This window comes from Eumetopias jubatus, unplaced genomic scaffold, assembly GCF_037043125.1.
Source record: "Eumetopias jubatus isolate StellerSeaLion01/CBP00866 unplaced genomic scaffold, mEumJub1_p1.0 scaffold_11, whole genome shotgun sequence".
NCBI classification, from domain to species: domain Eukaryota; kingdom Metazoa; phylum Chordata; class Mammalia; order Carnivora; family Otariidae; genus Eumetopias; species Eumetopias jubatus.
In genome coordinates this window covers 24855191-24873070 of record NW_028274817.1, presented here as the reverse complement: position 1 = coordinate 24873070, position 17880 = coordinate 24855191, and the positions used below count along the sequence as shown (strand labels likewise).

The window sequence follows — 17880 nt, the reverse complement described above, 5'->3', positions numbered from 1 at the left end:
TTTGAAAAACCAAATGGAATTGCTAGTAAATGAAACTGGAAGAAAAAGAGAGCAAATAACACTGGGGCTTCCTGGCCAGGCTTTGATATTTGGGGCTTGAAGATAACCTTACATTTGAGTTATTAAGCCTTTGATTCCTCAGGGAGAAACTTTAAATGGGCCAGGACTCACTCCCAAGGAAATAGTGACTTTCTTTGGGCAACAATAAAGCGGAATCTTTCTATTGAGACTCTTTAATATTGAGGAAGTTCACGGTCAGCTATTAAGGGAACCCCACATATGGACACACACTAGAGGTGTTGGTAAAGCTCTACAGCCTCAAATCCAATCAGTATGGAAAAGAACGGATGTACGCTGGCCACCGTAGGAGGCCGTAATGATTCTACCCCAGGGCCAAAGTGGGTGTGTGTTTTGATACATCGGGACTTGTGCCTGACAGGTTGTTAAATATTTTGAATATCATCTCTGTATGCGTGAAAGCCTTATTTCAAACAAACAAACAAATCACTTTTAAAAATGGAATTGTCAGGTATAAATTTGCAAGTTGCTTTCTGATCCCTGCTTTTGACTTAAATTTTTTTAAAATTATGAAATATTTCAAATGGTAGACAACTCAGAAAATAGCATTACACGCTGCCTTGCATCTACCACCCAAATTTAACAGATGTTAACATTCGCTTCACATGGCTCAGAATAAAATCAAAAGAAAATGTTATGAATACAGCCAAAGCCCCATGTCCTTATCCCTACTACCTTTTCCCTTCTCTCCCGAGAGGTAACCATACCCTGCAGAACTATTCACTTAGAGGCACCTGGGTGGCTCAGTCAGTTGAGCGACAGGCTTCAGCTCAGGTCATGATCTCAGGGTCCTGGGATCGAGCCCCGCATTGGGCTCCCTGCTCAGAGAGGTGTCTGCTTTTCCCTCTGCCTCTGCCCTTCCCCCCCGGCTCATGCTCTTTCTCTCTCTGTCTCTCCAAAAAATAAATAAAATCTTTAAGAAAAAAAGAATTGTTCACTTGAAAATAGCTAAAATGGTAAATTTTATGTTTTATATATATTTTACCATTATCATAGGCTAATGGCATTATACCACGTATTTCTTTTGCAGTTTTCTTTTAGTTGTGCAACCTTATGTTTTGTGACCATTAATGTTTTTTATATGTAGATGTAGTTAATTTATTTTTACTGTTATACAATATTCCATCATGTGACTAAGCCTCCACTGATGGACTGTTAGGCTCTTTCCATTTTTTACTGTAGTGACATCCTAGCACGTCTCCATATGCACATATGCACTTGTGACTTTCCACAGCGTTTCCTTCAGTGGAGCTTTTCCCAGTACCTCTCTCCAAGTATTTTAAATACATGGTTGCAATTTCCCCCCTTCAGTTGGACAATATATTTTCCAAGCAAACAGAATTAAGTTAGGGCTGTGACTATACCATCAATGAAGTTTGACAGAAAATAATTTGAATATAGCCAAACAATTTTGAAACCAAAATGATTATTGGCTGCAGTCTTGAAATCAATCCAGTTAATAACAGCTATTAGTTTTAAAACTTATCTACGTCTCCTCAATCTCCTCGTCCTACTTTATTCAGTACTTAATCTGTGCCAGGAACTGGCAGAGCCCATAGCGTGTCATTTCATCCTCTAGAGCTCTGTAAGGAAGGTAGGAGCACCATTCCATTTTACAGTGAGAAAACAGTGTCTTGAAGATGTTAGTAATACATTTGAACTCCATTTTATCTCCCTGAGACTACAAAGTCTCTCGTTTTAAGCTACTCTAAACGCTTCCTGAGTCTTCCAAATTTCACGGGGCCCAAAGGAGAAAGACACAGTATGATTCAGGGGTTACTGAAAGGACTGTCCATCTGCCTTAAAAATACCTTTACTACAGGAAGGCTTTTCTGGGAAGCCACAAACCTTAGAGAACTGAAGGAAATATATTGCTAAATATGACCACATAGAGTTAGAAAACTTCTATCTGGTTAAAAAAGGAGAAATTACAAACTTGGCAGATACCTGCAACACATATGAGGGACAAAGGGATGCCTTTCTAGCTGACAAAACACAAAGATCAACAGCTCAGTAGCAAAACTGGCAGAGTGAGTTTACTGAGAAAGAAATACAAATGGTCACAATAGACAGGAGATGACACTCAGCTTCATTTACAATTAAAGAAATTCAAATTAAAGCTACAGGGTACAAGACCCCATTTCCCACTGATCAGATGGGCCTACAGGAAAAAGTTTAAGGATACTCAGAGCAGCTAAGGGTACGGCAAAATGGGCACGTTTACACACTGTTGGTGTAAATGTGCTCAATCTTTTGGGAGGACAATTTGGTAATATCTACTACTGCTAAAAATTAACTCTATGTATGTATTTACAAAAGTGCTCCAGTATCTATGAACTAGGTTGTTCAGCACAGCACTTTAGTGGTAAGAAATAATAAAAAAAAAGCAACAACATTTCCATCAAGAAGCAAATGGCTCAATCAGTTATGGTATAGCCATATGCTGTCATGTTGTACAGCTCTTAAAAACAAAGAGGTAGGTATGTACGTGCTTTTATGGAAAGGTCTTCAAGATATTTTATTAAACGAAAGAAGCAGGGTGAAGTGTAATCCATATGGTATGATTCCTTTCACGTAAGGGGAAAAATATATAGAAGTCTCAAAGGAATCACAAGAAACTGTTAACACTGGGTACTTTTAAAATGAGGGACTGGGTTGTGTGTGTTTGTGGCGAAGATTTCTGGAATCTGCTTTTTGTACCTTTTTAGAGAGTTCAAACTTTCAAACCATATTTACATATTACTTTTCTATTTTTATGTTTCAATATCAACAGGACTTAGCTAGATGGTGAGACCATTTTAATTTGTATTTTTATACTTTTTCTTAAAAAATAATAAATGCAATTAAAATATCTTTTACTACTGGCCTGCCAGGATGCCTTCAAAGACTTCCATTTAGGTTTCTTCCTTGACTTACGGTATTACCCCTTTCAGCAGGTCTCCAGTAACCTGCTCAGATCAGAGTAACCCACTGTCAGCCATCAATACTAGGACACCCCTGCTGGAGAGCGGTTGTCTATAGAAGCAAAGAAACCTGAGTCCTCAGAGACTGGCCATAGGACAGGACAGTGTATATGTGTGTATATTTTAAAATATCGTGTTTTGTCTTTTGTTGAATTATAAAAATAATAAATGCTCAGAAAACTGAGAAAATAAAATCACTCAATATTCCTTAGGCAGCAATTATCACTGCTAATGTTTTGATAAACTTCCTTTTTAAAATATTTACCTATTTATTTATTTGAGAGAGAGAAAGAGAGAGAGAGAGAACTCAAGCAGGGAGGAGCGGAGGGAAAGGGAGAAAGAATCTGAAGCAGACGCCCCGCTGAGTGTGGATCCTATGCGGGTCTCAACCCCACAATCCATGAGATCATGACCTGAGCCGAAACCAAGAGCCGAACGCTTAACTGACTGAGCCACCCAGGTGCCCCTGGATAAACTTCCATTTGCACTTTTTCTCTGGACATACACAGTACCCCTGCACCCTTACAGGAGTAGCAGCCCACAGTTTCTATAGTTTGTATTCTGAGCTTTCCACTGAATACTATTTTGCAGGTATTTTCCTTATACCTGCAAGGGCATGCCAAGTTTTGGGGATGATAGGAGTGGTCTGTCCCGGGTGCTGACAGTAAGGGGAGTGAATTTTCAGTACAAATAGTAAAAACAATAATAAAATGGGTGAACAGCAGGTCTGTGTTTACTATTACCATTCTCGGGAAATTCTAAACAATGTCACTGATGCAATAGTCCTTTCACTGTCCCATCCCCTTTTAGTATACCACTGTGGCTGCCCAGTTCTGATGAGGGGGTGGGAAGAGAATAGGGTGCATTTCTACATAGGGGTGACGGGTTGAGGGCCGGGACAAGGGCTCAGTTATCCAGGAGAATCACTGAATGAGGGAATGAAGAGGAGACATGTCAAACTTGTCCTACTTTATCGGGTTTGCTGCATAGATCCATCCAACTTAGACAACTTTAGAGAATCTGCTTGACTTAAAAAAACTAACCCTAGCAGCTGTCTTTCTTATGTGCATATAACTTAAGTCATTAGTGCCTTCAAAACTCTGGTCTAAATGCTCTGTGTGGTGCCATCTATACTATTTGGGCTGAAGTGGCCAAAAAAATGCAATCGATCAATTATAAAATAAAAATGGGCTTCCTGGCTCCATTTCCAGCTGTGTTTTAGCGTATGATGTTAAAATCATGGATTTCCAAAGGCATCTGGGTTTGCTGCGTGTTGTTTGAGTTTTACATTGGACACCTGCTAATTCACCCAATATTGCTGGAGGGTCAATGAAGCTAAAAACATCTTCTGATGACTTCCCTGTTGTGGAGTGAATGTTCTGGATTCCCTGGGAAGTCAATGCACTGTAGGTTTCAGATTCCTTTAAGAATCAGCAAAGCATGCAGGACTCACCAGGAAATGACCTCCTCTTTTCTTTGATTTGATAGCTCCATGCATTTGGATGGGAGCTCCATGCATTTGGTAAACTTGAAATTATTGGGTCATCTTGTATGGATGGTAGAGCATTATGGGGCCCTGATCAAAGGGTTAGCTCTAATACAGTTTCATGTTTTAGAACCTTAAAAACAAACATTTTGCATGGAAAGAAATTTCCTAATTAACTTCTGCAGAATTTGTACATTAAAACATCTTACCCTGCTGGAGAAGACTGATAAAGCAAACATACTACTTTCTGCTGAAGAGAAACTGTATTTAGAAGGAACTTGCTATTCTCATAAAACTTTTAATAGGAAGAAGTGAATCAAATTCCTTAATTACCATTTTATGGTTGGTAAAAGGGCAAATTACATGCCATCCATTTCTAAACTTCTAAATGTCTCTGGTGCTTTTAATTAAAGCTGCCATCTAGAAACTACTAAAGCAATTTTATGCAATTAGTTATTTATAGGTTACCATAATACACCACTCAAAATATGATTTCAGTGATTTGCAGTCTGTTTGTGTGTGATCTCTCATTTTTGTTTGGTGGGGAGAGGGTTCTTCTTTTTATCGGCTGAGGTGATTCTTCAGTGGAAAGATAAGAAGGATGTGACACTGAGGAGCTGTGATAAGGAAGGAAAAGTTGTCTTGGCTAGTGATCTAAGTAAAAAGAGGAAGAATCATAATTCCATACTCTTTGTCTTGATATGCAGGGGTCTATGCTTCATTTTAGACAATGCTACAGAGGAGAAGTGTATTACTCTTACTCCCTCGTCTCTCCCCACTTTGCCTCCATTCCACTAGATACCTAGCATCACATTTCCCCATGCTACCTAGAGTAGCTCCCACCTTGGCTTGGCCCCCTTGGGTGATCTCATCTATCCAAACACGTCCATCCTGTGCTCCATGTCCTCAAGGCCCCCATAAAGTGTTTTAATGAGGAATTCAGGTTGTGCTTTCCCTTATGGAGTGAACTTAATGGCGAAACGGTGGCCTGCTAAGGGAATGACTTTTGTAATTTATTCCATGGTTGGGTTACTATTATAAGTAGTATTGTTACTAACAATAAAACAGCAAGCCTGATCATAATGGCAGGTGACATTTAACATGTCCACACTACATGCTGGGCAGTGCACTTTACAAGGCACTTTACATCTATTATAGAACACTGCTGTGTAGGCACTATTAGCTAGTATTCTAACTTCACAGATGAGGAAGCCGCAGCTCAGGGAATTTAGGTGACTTATTCAAGGTCACACATTTGATGAATGGTGAATCTGGGATATGCATCCAGTTCTGTTTGACTCCAGAACCTGGGAACTTCTTTCTCATGGTATTTGGCCTCTAAAATATGATCTCTGTGTTTGCTAGAATATTATGCATGCATGAAAATTAAAATAAATGCAGAAGAAAAAGTCATTTAATAATGCACTTGTAGCTTTATAAAACTTAAATGAACTTAATACAGGTGTCTCTGTATTACCTATTGATGTTTCCTGGACCAATTAGCCAAGGCTAAATGTATGTGCCTTTCTTTTGTCTGACTTCTCCACACCAACAGTTTGATGGCTTTAGGATTCTGACAGAATAGATAGAAAGTTCTCAAGTTCCAGCTACTGACATAATATAAGGTCAAAATCTTTTGACCATCATAGGCAGATGCATTGGAACAACTGCGGGGAACACATTAAGCTCTCATTCTGGTTGCATCAGAGGCACTAAGTCCTCTGGTATAGCTGCCATAAACTGAGAGATCAAAAACATAGTTTAGGAAAGAAATCTCCAGAAGTGGACATAGCATGGGATCACTGAGCAATAAAAAACAATTATTTTGCCTGAATTTTAAGGCTTGGTCAAACACATTTTTCTCAAGGCACCTCTGATTCTAGGACAAGGTTGTGGGAGGAAAGTTCTCATGGAAGATGCCTTGAAGCTGAGCTGGGAATTTGGCCCTGGGTGGCAGAATGTTGATCCTACCTAGAAATCCTTCTTCACTAACTGGCTCTCCCAAATCCTTCCTAACCTTACTTCCTCACTTTTAGCAGAATAGATCAATTCTTAGAGAACACCGAAGCTATCAGAATGGAGTACCATCAACCTTCTAGTTCCTTCCACCTACAGACTTACCTTCATCACTACACCTACCATCATCTTGGGATGGTTGCTCAATCTCCCCTCCCTTTCAAGGCCTACTCCCTCCCAGTTTCCTCCAGACCCGGTTTCATCATTTATTTTCTGTCTTCTGTATCTTTTCATTTACCTATAACCTAATACCATATCTCCTACAGATGAAGTCTCCCCTGAGCGACTTGTCCTCTCACTAATTACTGTATCTCTCACACCTAAACTTCTCAGAAGAGCGATCTTCTTTACAAGTATTTATTTTCTCTCCTCTTATTGGCTCATTAAATTACTAAAATTGGGCTTCCATCCCTACTGCTATTCAAATCACCAATATCAGGGTCAGCAATGAACTCCTCATTGCCTAATCCAATGGCTACAAATGTGTGACATTTCATATTGTTTTCCACACCTTCTTGAAACAAATGATTCCTTCGCTTTCCTGGATACCAAGCTCTCTTTGTTCACTTTCTTTTCTTATGAAGGTTTCTTCTCTGTCTCCTTCATTAGATTCCCTTCCATTTCCTGCCCTATAAATATCAGTACTCCCTATGATTTCTTTGCCCCAGCCTCACTCCTTCGTGTGCACTACCCTGTCTCCAAAACAGTTTATCAAACATGCATGCATTGGAGGATTATGTCACTCTCTCACTTCAACTCCTTTGCCTATAGGATAAAATCCAAACTTCCTGTTCCTGCCCCTGCTCTTCCTATTACCCTTGGATATTTTTACTTCAACAATACTGATTTATTTGCAGTTCCCTGAATGTACTGCTCATTTTACTCAGGTTGTGGCTTGCCTGTAATTTTGGTGAGCCCTGGCCCTATTGTCAGTCCAAACGGTTATGCCACTGTGATGGATCATGTACTAAAGGAATCGAGGAAAAACCTTACTGCTCTCCATTGCACAGGAGAACCAAAGGAACATTCTCGTACCTGTTAGTGCACTATACTCTCTCCCTTAGACACTGATGACATCAGCAAGATGTCACCGCTCATCTTTCCATGAGCCCCAAATTTAGCCTTTCAGAATAGCATGTAGATGCCCGGGGAGTCAGGAGAGCTTTAGGATCTAACTCAGATATATCTGGGTAGGGACAAAAACCAGATTATTTTATCTAGATTTTATCTTACCCAGATTTCTTAATTGTTAGTAAAGTTAAAGTGATTCCGGTATGATTAGTGTCACGAATACCCTAAAAACACTTCTGGTAGCTGTCAAGATTTAAGGATCATTTCCCTGCTAGGGAATAGCTCAGGAGCTGTTTGCACTCATCTGGATATTGCCCAAGTCCTGCTGAGTTCTCAGGTCAGTTTGCTTAAAGAGGCACATCGAAACAGATATAATCCTTGGTGAGGTCCAAGAGAACCAAATTAAGTCATTGATTAATTTCATCTTGTCCAGTCACTCCTTCACCCTCTGTATCTACTTAAAAAAAAATAAATGTATTCAGCTTGTCACAAATTTTATTTTATATTCCCACCTAGTACCATTTCACATTCTGCTTAAGTACTTGGTCATCTATTACATGACTCATTAGTTTGAGTTCTCTGTAGAATTAAGGAAAGTTGCAGTAAAAATAATAAATGGAACCCAAGTTTCAACTACATCATCCATGCATGTTTTAAAAGCATCTTTCAAAGTCAATTCAAACTCATATACAATGCCAGGGATTAGTATGCCATCAGCCTCTTTGCTAAACTTTTTTCCTTGCCCCATTACATTGAAGTATTGATGAGTGAAATGGCAAATGTTTCTCTTTATTGGGATTCAACTCAAAGTGCATAAAACTGGATCAGATAAAGACTTATTCCCAGGAGATGCATCCAGGGGCTATCTTATATGAAATTCTACTCAGGGAGACTTCCATTTCCCCTTTAAACAAAATGTGTAGTTATCAGTTGTAATAAAGAAATTTAATCAAGTTAAGGTTTTCTGCCTGCATCCCTTAAGAAAAAGTTGGTGAAGTTCTTAACTGCAGAATCTTCCAAAGAGATGTGACAAGGTTTCCTGAAGATTTATTTGAATAATTACATTTAGAGACTATGTAAATGCTGTGTTGTCTACTATGAGTACACTGCTGGGTCAGAAACCTCAGAAAAATAGTTTTAATGGGAAAAAGAAACTCAACTAAAAGTCGTATATCTTGCAAATAAAAATAAAGAGCATTTTCCAATATTTCCTACCCTTCCAGAGAAACCAACAGAGATCACGGATTTTAGCTGAAAGACAGGCCATGAGGTATAGTGAAAGCATCACAGGCCTTTTTTTTTTTTTTTTTTTTTCCTATCACGGTTTTGAATTCCAGTGTTATCTGGAACCTGTGCGAACTTGGGTAAATTTCTTAACCTGTCTGAGTCTCTGTTTCCTCATCTATAGAACTGGGGGAAATGCAATTGACCTTGTGCGTCCTTGTGAAGATTAGATGTACTGTATTGGAAAGCATGGAGCGCAGACTAAGTTATAGCTATGGTTGTTGTAATACACTAGAGCTGGGAGGGAGATCATCCCACACCCTCAGGTTGACAACTGATACATCTCAGGATCCCGTGTTTAAATGACTAGTCCAGTGTAACAAAACTAGTCAATGGCACCATGAAGTCTATTTTAGTGTTCCAGGAAATGAAACCACAGCAAGGTTCAGTGACTTACACAGGGTCATCCAGAAAAACACTAACTACATGGACTGAACAAGAAAGTCTAGGTTCCCTAACCTCACATTCATCACAATTTGCTGCCATTTCTCAAAAAAAGAAAAGAAAAAGAAAAAATCCCATGGCTTCTGACCTTTTACCTTCTGCTGACTGGTTTTTAATCCCACTTGGTAATTTATTCCGACTTTAGGACGAATGATCTCAAAAGCAAATTTCATTTCATCCTATTTTTAGAAGAGATTCAGAAAATAAATGAGCTGTCTTGCAGATTAACATTTATTTGACTTACCTTGCATAATTAAGGACATGTTGGAGAGCCTGCCTATAATTGCAATATGTTGCTTGTTAAAGTCTTAGAGCAAGCTCTTTTTCCTAACCTAGAAATTGTACTCCCTAGATGTACATTTCCATTTTCTACTGATCTACAGCTTTTCTTTATTAGATTCTAGGTGAAGAGAAAAATCAAACCTCTCCTTAAAGAAATCCGTTAAACATTTGTTGTCCTTCTAGGGTGGAAGGAAGAAGGAGCTGATGTGCATGATAGTTGTAAAGCAAGCAAACAAACAAACAAACAAAAAAAGCCAAAACACAAACCAATTGGACTTTCTTGAGAGATAAAGAACCTGCAGGAGAACCTCAAAGACATCATTAGCAATTAGCAATACTCTCCCCTCAATTTGCACACTGTCTGTGTTTTAAATGACTTCTTGCATGATTTTTCCTTCTTCTACAGAAGTCTATGAAATTGCCCTGCAGCATCCTATATAATGAGAATCTCACTTCTGATTCACTGCCAAGGGTGAGTGCTCTCTATATTCAGCATGGAGATAGGTGCCCTAGTGAGGTATCTAAGTGTTCTGACCAGCAATCTCAAGAGCAATGGATGTCTGGACACAAGTTCTGCCATCTGAGTGATTTTGAAAATCTCTAACAGGGTCTTCAAATACTGTTAACATGGTTGAAGAAGATGTGGTGGATACTGAGTGTGAGTCACATGTTCCCCTCCTTTAAACATCCTCGTTCACTCACTGGATCAGAGCAGATGTTGTCAACATCAGCTTCAGTATGCTATGTGAAAGCTGTCTTGGCTGGATTAGACATTCAGCTCTCCGAAGCCTCGGCCAGATGTTCTTAGGGTCCCTGCCCGCTTTGGGATGAATAAAGTGTACTGGATTATTATAAAGGCCACTCCTGGATAGAAATATGAGTAAATCAAGCCAAAGGAAAATGTACTACTACCCATGACAAGAAGAAAAACTTAGTTTAATATTAACTTTAATAGATATATAAATTTTGGCACTCTCATTACTGATGCTTTAAGAGTTCATGTAAATCCTGTTCATCAGGACTCTATTATTGCTGCTTTCCAAGCAAAAGAAAAAAGAAAAAAAAGCTGCGGAGAACCAATTATTTGCTCTATTTGGAAAAGCTGAGACATTCATCCTTTACATGGCAGGTTGAATGTGGTAGGTGAGATGAGTAGCAACTCAGGAGGATGTCAATTTCAGGCACAATACAAGCTTGATTCCTCCCTATTTCTTATGCAGAAATCCTTATAATACCTGCAAGAGTTTTAAACCTGTGTTAAAGGTGGGACCTAGCCTGATACATTTCCTTGAAAGATGAGTTGATTATATGTTGCACTTGAGTTACGCATTCACTCATCAAATATTTATTGTGAACCTACTATGTGTAAGGAATAAGAGCTGGCACAAGAGAAGAAACATCTTAAAACACTTTACCATGATACTTGGGGGGCTTATATTCCTTTAGGGGAGAAAAGGCCATATTTTTTAAGCACGATTAAAATTCCTTTTAAGAATACTTGATATAGATAAGAGTTACTTAACCAATTACATGACAAGTATGTATAGTGGATCCCACACTGTACAAGATATTGCTGGGGAGGTGGGGAAGATTTGAAAGAAATATTAGATATAGTTTCTCAGCTCAAGTAGCTTGCCTCAGTGATAAAAAACTTCCTATTCATGAAAGAATTCGAAAGTAAAAGAAGGCAAAATATAATCTAGTAGTAACTGGGTGGTGTAGACCCTGTTAGAGAAATTCAGATTTAGTGGGCTGGGGTTAGCCAGAGGGGCTTTACCAAAGACATAGGATTTGAATATGTCCTTGAAGAAAGGGAAGGCTTTAAACTCTGATTATAGTTGGAATTTAATCCCCATATGGCAAATGTCAAATAGCTAAAGAGTAACCTCTTAATATTTGAAATAATAAATGACCATCTAACAAATGAAACACATTGACCTCACTATATTTTTTGGCATGGAAAAATGTTCATAATATATTAAGTGTGAAAAGCAGATTATAGAACAGCATTCTATACTATGATTCCATTATTAGAAAATAACATATATGATATGCATAGAAAAAAGTCTAGAAGGATATATGCCAAAATATTAATAGCCGTTTTCCATATGTAGTAGGATTATGGGTGACTTGAATTAAAAATATTTTTTTCACTCTCTTTTTTCTAATTTTTCTGTAACTAATGTGTTTTATCTGTGTAATAGTTTAAAAAGACCGCATTGGCCTCTTAAAACCCACCAAATGAATAGTTCATAAAACCTACTAAAGTAAAGTGTTTCACACACACACACACACACACACACCCACACACACACACACACCCACACCCACCCCATCATGGAGAAGGAACAGAGAGTAATGATTAAATAATTAAGGAGATAGAGTGGACAATAAATATATGATAACAGATTTAAAGTTGACTGTCCTTCTGCTTAGTGGCCTAAGATGGGAATATGATCCCAAGTCTACAAAATCATGAAGCTGATTGAAAGAACACAGATTTATTCACAAATCCTAAGCAACAGAATTGAGGATTGGCTCTTGAAGACTGAGGAGTAAATTTAGGACAGACGAAGTAAGGCCACGTTCCCACAGAAGGCAGAAAACAAACCAACAAAACCCCCCCCAAACACAAAAAAACCCCAATACCCAAAACTGGAATTCATCATCCTAGGCAGAAAGGAAAAGAAGCATTTTGAATTTTAATAACACTTTTGACTATATGAAGGCATATTACCTAGAAATTAGCCCTGACCATGCCTATCTCTTCTGGGATGGACTTCAGAGATAATGTGTGTCGGATGCAATATTGAGATAGATGGACTACACAGTATGGCAACAGTCTTAGGATTTTGTGAAGTCAAATGAAATCTTTAGATGACTAAAGGATGTTTTTTTTTTTTTACCTCGAGGGCTGTTCAGTGAAGCTTCTGATGCTCTCCCGCCATCTCCACAGTGACTCTGGTCAAAGGGAAGGCACTGATCACCTGTTCCTGCCACCACTTCAAAATTCTTGGACAGATCTTTTGTTTCCACAAGAGATTTCAACCTGTAGACTTTTCGAGTGTTGGTGTCTGATAGATAAAGTGATTCAGACACAGGGTTCATAGCCAGATAGTATTTGTGAGCAGGACTTGTGCTAAGGAAGAGAAAAGTAAAGTTATTCAAAGAAGTTTGTTCAATATGCATCCCCTGGGGTCTGCCTTTTGTCACAAATGGAAAATTCTCTTAAGAGACGAAACAAAATAAATGTATCTTCTTTCTCATGTACTGAGGAGATGGATACTAGTTTGGTTTTCTGGTAAGGGGTCTGGGTATAAAAAAAACTCAGTGTGTACTGCTAACCTGAAATGAAGCTGACGTTTCAATACCATTTGGGGGGCAGAGAAAGAAGCAGAAGAGTGAAAATCCCGGGAAATAATTTTTTTCAATACCTTTCATACCCGGTTCTCCAATTACCTACTAGATGCCTGCCTGGATGGCTCACAGTCACCTCAAACTCAAAAAATCCCCAACAGAAGTTCTTCTCTTCCTGCCTTCCCATCCTTCAGAACCTTATTTCTTCTCTTCCAGGCTTCCTACCACACTGGGGGCCCTGCCAGCCTCCAGGCTCCTGTTGTAAATTGAAAGACGTGTTGCGTACGGAGGGCTGTGCTGGAGATGCATTGTCAAACTTTTCCTCTCCAAGCTTCCTTTTTTTGGCTGACCACCACACTTTTCTAATCCATTTTGTCTTCTTTCGGGACATAATAGAACTGATTATATATGACCTTTTTTGGGGGTTATAATCACAATCAACTGTACCTTTTAAAGGTGATGTTAAAGTTACCTTGGTTGGATTTTGGTATTCCTGAAACTCTTCAATTACATATTCGCATGGGATCTCTTGTGATATTTTTATCTGTGTACATGGCTGAGCTCATTCATTCATTTTGATTCTTCCTAATTCCATTTTTACAATTGCTGGAGTAATATTGGTTTGGGGGATATTTTGCTTGATCCTAAGGTTGGATCTCCATCTTTAAAAACCCTAAAACCTTTTTAACATTCCTTGGTATGGTAGACAAACCTTTCTTCACTTAGTAAATTCTCACATGCCTTTTAAGGCTTTACTCAGGCATCATCTCCTGAAGAAAGCCTTCCCTAAATCTCCAGTCTGAGTTATCTGCACTGCATTTACCTCTGTTTTGGGGATTACATATCGTATTGATTTTTTTTTTTAAATTTGTATCTCCCAGTAGACCATGCGACCTTGGAGAAAAGCAACCTTGTTTATCTCTGGCTATGACTGTCAAGTGTGACAAAAGAAGTAGAGGAGGAAAGATATGAGCAGAGAGGAGGTACATGTGACCTACCAGTACCTGTCATATCGTATTAGCAGTTTTTTTTAAAGATAAACTGAAGTCCATACTTTATTCAGATTTCCTTAGTTTTTACCTAATGTCCTTTTCCTATTCCAGGACTCCTTCTAGGATACCAAATTATATTTAGTCATCATGTCTCCTTAGGCTCCTCTGGGCTATGACAGTTTCTCAGACTTTCCTTGTTTCTGATGACCTTAACAGTTTTAAGGAGTATTGGTCAGGTATTTTGTAGGATACTGTCTACTGGAATGTGTCTAATTTTTTTTTCTCCCATTAGACAGGGGTTATAGGTTTTTGGAAGGGAAGACCACAGGGGTAAAGTGCCATTATCATCAAATCAAATCAAGGGTACATAATAATCAACATGACTTATCACTATTGATGTTGACCTTGATCACCTGGCTGAGGTAGAGTTTGTCACGTTTCTCCAGTATAAAGATACTCTGTGAAGGCAATGCTTGAGGAGTAGGGAGTTATAATCCACCTCCTTGAGGGTAGAGTGTCTACATAGACAATTTGGAAATCTTCTGTATAAGAGCACTATCTCATCTCTTCCATTTATTTATGAATTCAGGCATTCATTTATAGCAGTAGGGACTCATGGATATTTGTTTTATTTTTTATATTAAAACCCAATGCTACTTTATTTTGTTGCTCAAACTGTTTTGGCATTAGCCACTGGGAACTCTCCTGTTGGCTTGTGAGAAGTTTTGACGTCCATCCACCAGTGTGGAGTTTTTGTTTTTTGTTTGGTTTTAGCCCTTCTCTACTTTTTGGCACTACAAGATGCTCCAGGCTCATCTTTTATAGTCCCTGCCCCAGTACTGGAATGAATCATTTTGCTAAAGACCCCTGGTTCCTTATGTTGGAGAATGGTATTGGAAACCAAGATGTGAGTGCTGGGTGTAAGTACTATTTTTTTCACATCTCTCCAAGTACACTCTAAGCTCTTTGCAGGCAGGAACCATACTTATCTCTCTATCTTCAGTGCCAATGGAGTGTCTAACAGGGTCAATGTTCAGTTCCTGCTTAACTAAACTATAGGACATGAAACTAACAAATACACAGAAGTGTTCAGGTCTTGGCTACCTAGCCCAGTAAAATGGCAGGGAGAGGGTCATCAGAATAATTAAGTTGCCCCTAAAGACTGGTATGTTTCTGATTGTATTTGTAATTATATTTGCCCTCTAAGTATATCTGTGTATGTTAATGATAGTAAAGGTCAGCAGATACTGATTTGACACCCAGTTTATAGTTTTAATTGGAAAAAAATCAGATCCAATTGGAATACTTGATTTTTTTCTACTTACCTTCACTTCATCAAATAAGAGAATTCAGTAGATTCCAGGGACATCTTCAACCCTGGAACCACCATGACAGCTGCTGTAAATAAACTGTAAAGGGCCCCAACAGACTCCAGAATTGATTTGGCAGTCATATCAGACAAGACATCTCTGTAGCAAAGACTGCTTAAATAGGGGTTTGAGTAAAAGTTTTTACATATTTAGTTGAATTTCTGCCTTCAGGATAGAATTTCTCCAGTGCCCTTAGATCTTTCTAGAATAAAAAGGGGGTCACAACCCTTCCCTGAAACAACCTTCAGTATTTTGGTAGCCAGTTGGTGGAAGTTTCAACTGAGCCAGATTAATCATGTTTTGTTTAGGAAAAGTCCATAGGCTATTTTTCCAAGAGAAATGTTATTCACAGAAAAGCACTTTGGAATGCATTACATTCATTTATTATTGAATATCCCCAATGTGCCTGTGAGGGAAGTTAAAATTATCATTCTCCTCAAATCTCAGCTGGGGAAACCCAGACACACAGAGGGCTTGCCCAGGGTCACTAACAAGCCTATGCCCTGACAGAGACTAGATTATATCATATGTGACTGTGTGTACAAAGTACCTTCCGAATACTTTAGTTCTGAAGGTGGCAAAAAAAAAAAAGAAAAAAGAAAAAAGAAAAAGAAAAGAATTGGTGTTCCTGCCTTCTTCTAACTGAGCAACATATCCTATTTTGCTCAGCTAGGCTGTTCTAAAATTTTGTGCGCTGGCCTTTAGAAAATGGAATAGCCCAACACACAAAATTCAAATCTGATTAATGTTATTTTCTTGACAGCTAACAGTCAGGAAGGTCTCCTATACTGATATGTAATTTCTTGCCATTTCATGCCATTTCCCAAGTGCACTTCAGCTCTTTGGAGATTGGTTTCTTTCTACTTTTTAAAAACATGCCATATCCGAGAAAGAAAACCGCTGGACTACATTTCAATTTGTTCTAATCCCTTGTGTCCACATGCATATTGCAATTTGAGATATGAGAAGATTTCTTTTATAACTTCAGTGTTAGACTTATTGTCACCTTCTGGTTAGCTTTACATTCGAACAATGCCCTTCAACTTAGCAAAGATCACTTCATTCATGCTAGTTAAAATCACATAGATTGTTAAATGGGCAATTAATGCTTATAATTAATACTGTGCAACACTTAACCAGTAAGCAATTTGACAACCAACTTCATTTGTTTAAGGAATCAGTTATGCCAAAGTAGCGATGCTGATTTTGTGCACTGGCATTTAGGAAGTGGCATCTCCCAAACGAAATCCAAATTAAAAACCCTATCAGTGTCATTTTGATGACAATTGGCATTCGGAAGTGAACAAATTCAATTTTCTCCTTTGCAATTTCAGGTAATTTAGAACAGTTTTGACAAGTGTAATTCATAAACAAATTGAATAGAAATGCTCATTATGATTAATTTCAGAGCTCTGTGCCATTGTCGGTAAATGGTTGGTTTAAAGTTTTTCTATTATTTCTTTTTGGTGGGAAGAAATAGAAACCATGAGGTCACACAAAGGGAAAGAGGAAAAATCTTATTCAAGAAGGTCATCGTGGTCACTGTCTCTTAATACACTCATCAACTCTATTTCTGGATCTGGGAAGATTGTCGTATTACCTCTCTTTCTATTGCAGCTTGAAAACATTGAATCTATTTGAACTTACAGACTCATTTGTGATATCACCTAAGGAAAACATAATGAGACTTAAGGCTTTGTTTTCCCAGGAAGTACTGAACTGCCAGGTCTCACTTATTTTGTTTTCTTTTCAATATAGTCTGATCCTCCAGCAAATTCCCACTTAGTGGAGCTCTCTTCTTTTGTCAGACCCTTACCTGAATCCTAACTTCTAAATGTGCTTTCACATCATTCCTTTCACCTTATTTAAAAAGTAAAATCTCCCTGTTAGCCCATTATTAGGAGGTGGCCTATTAGGCAAGAAGGGGCATTAGGTAGCTGCCCATGTGGTTTGCTTACCTATGTCTGGTATCTCTGTTTCTAGAGTGCACAAGGTTATCCACGAGTGGCAAGTAAAAACAAATAGAGAGTCATCAGTATCATTCAACATGCCAAATCCAACCAGACCCACCTAGTTCTAACTCTGTCTGTGGCTATTAGAGACTCCATGGGGAACGTTTCGTCAGCCATACAAGCCAAAGTGGACCCGATCCCTCCTGGCTTCTCCTCCTAAGATGGTGTCAGGGTGATTGAATATCCTGCCTGGTGGGTGGGCAGAGCTTGAAGGCAGTTTTTTCTCTCTGGACCATCTTCATCAGAACCACCTGGGTTCCTGCCCCATGTGCAGTTTCCTGGAGTTCTCCCCACTCATACTGAATCAGAAGCTCGAGGTGGAAGAGGGGCCCGGGAATTTGATTTTTAACAAACTCAGCTGGCGATTCTGATACAGAATAAGGTTTAAGAACCACTGGGCGAGGCTTTGAAGAAGTAGCCACTGCAGAGGTTCTGACTATTCCAGACTGTTTTGAAAGCCACTTTACCAAAATGTAAAGTCAAGCCTTGTGTGCAGTGCACATCCCAAATCTAGCCCAAAGCCAC

General features: G+C 38.8%; 1 protein-coding gene across 4 annotated transcripts in view; it reads right to left on the bottom strand.

Moving 5' to 3' along the window:
* TENM1 (teneurin transmembrane protein 1) overlaps positions 1 to 17880 on the bottom strand; it is a 541361-nt gene that overhangs the window by 80692 nt on the left and 442789 nt on the right. For 3 of the 4 annotated variants that reach the window (XM_028122679.1, XM_028122681.1, XM_088028927.1), the window contains 2 exons: positions 17302 to 17322; positions 12531 to 12763 (listed from right to left, as the gene is read on the bottom strand). In XM_028122679.1, the coding sequence (XP_027978480.1) occupies positions 12531 to 12763; positions 17302 to 17322 (254 nt within the window). The remainder of the gene's footprint in view (positions 1 to 12530; positions 12764 to 17301; positions 17323 to 17880) is intronic. The other variant, XM_028122680.1, reaches the window with a different exon arrangement.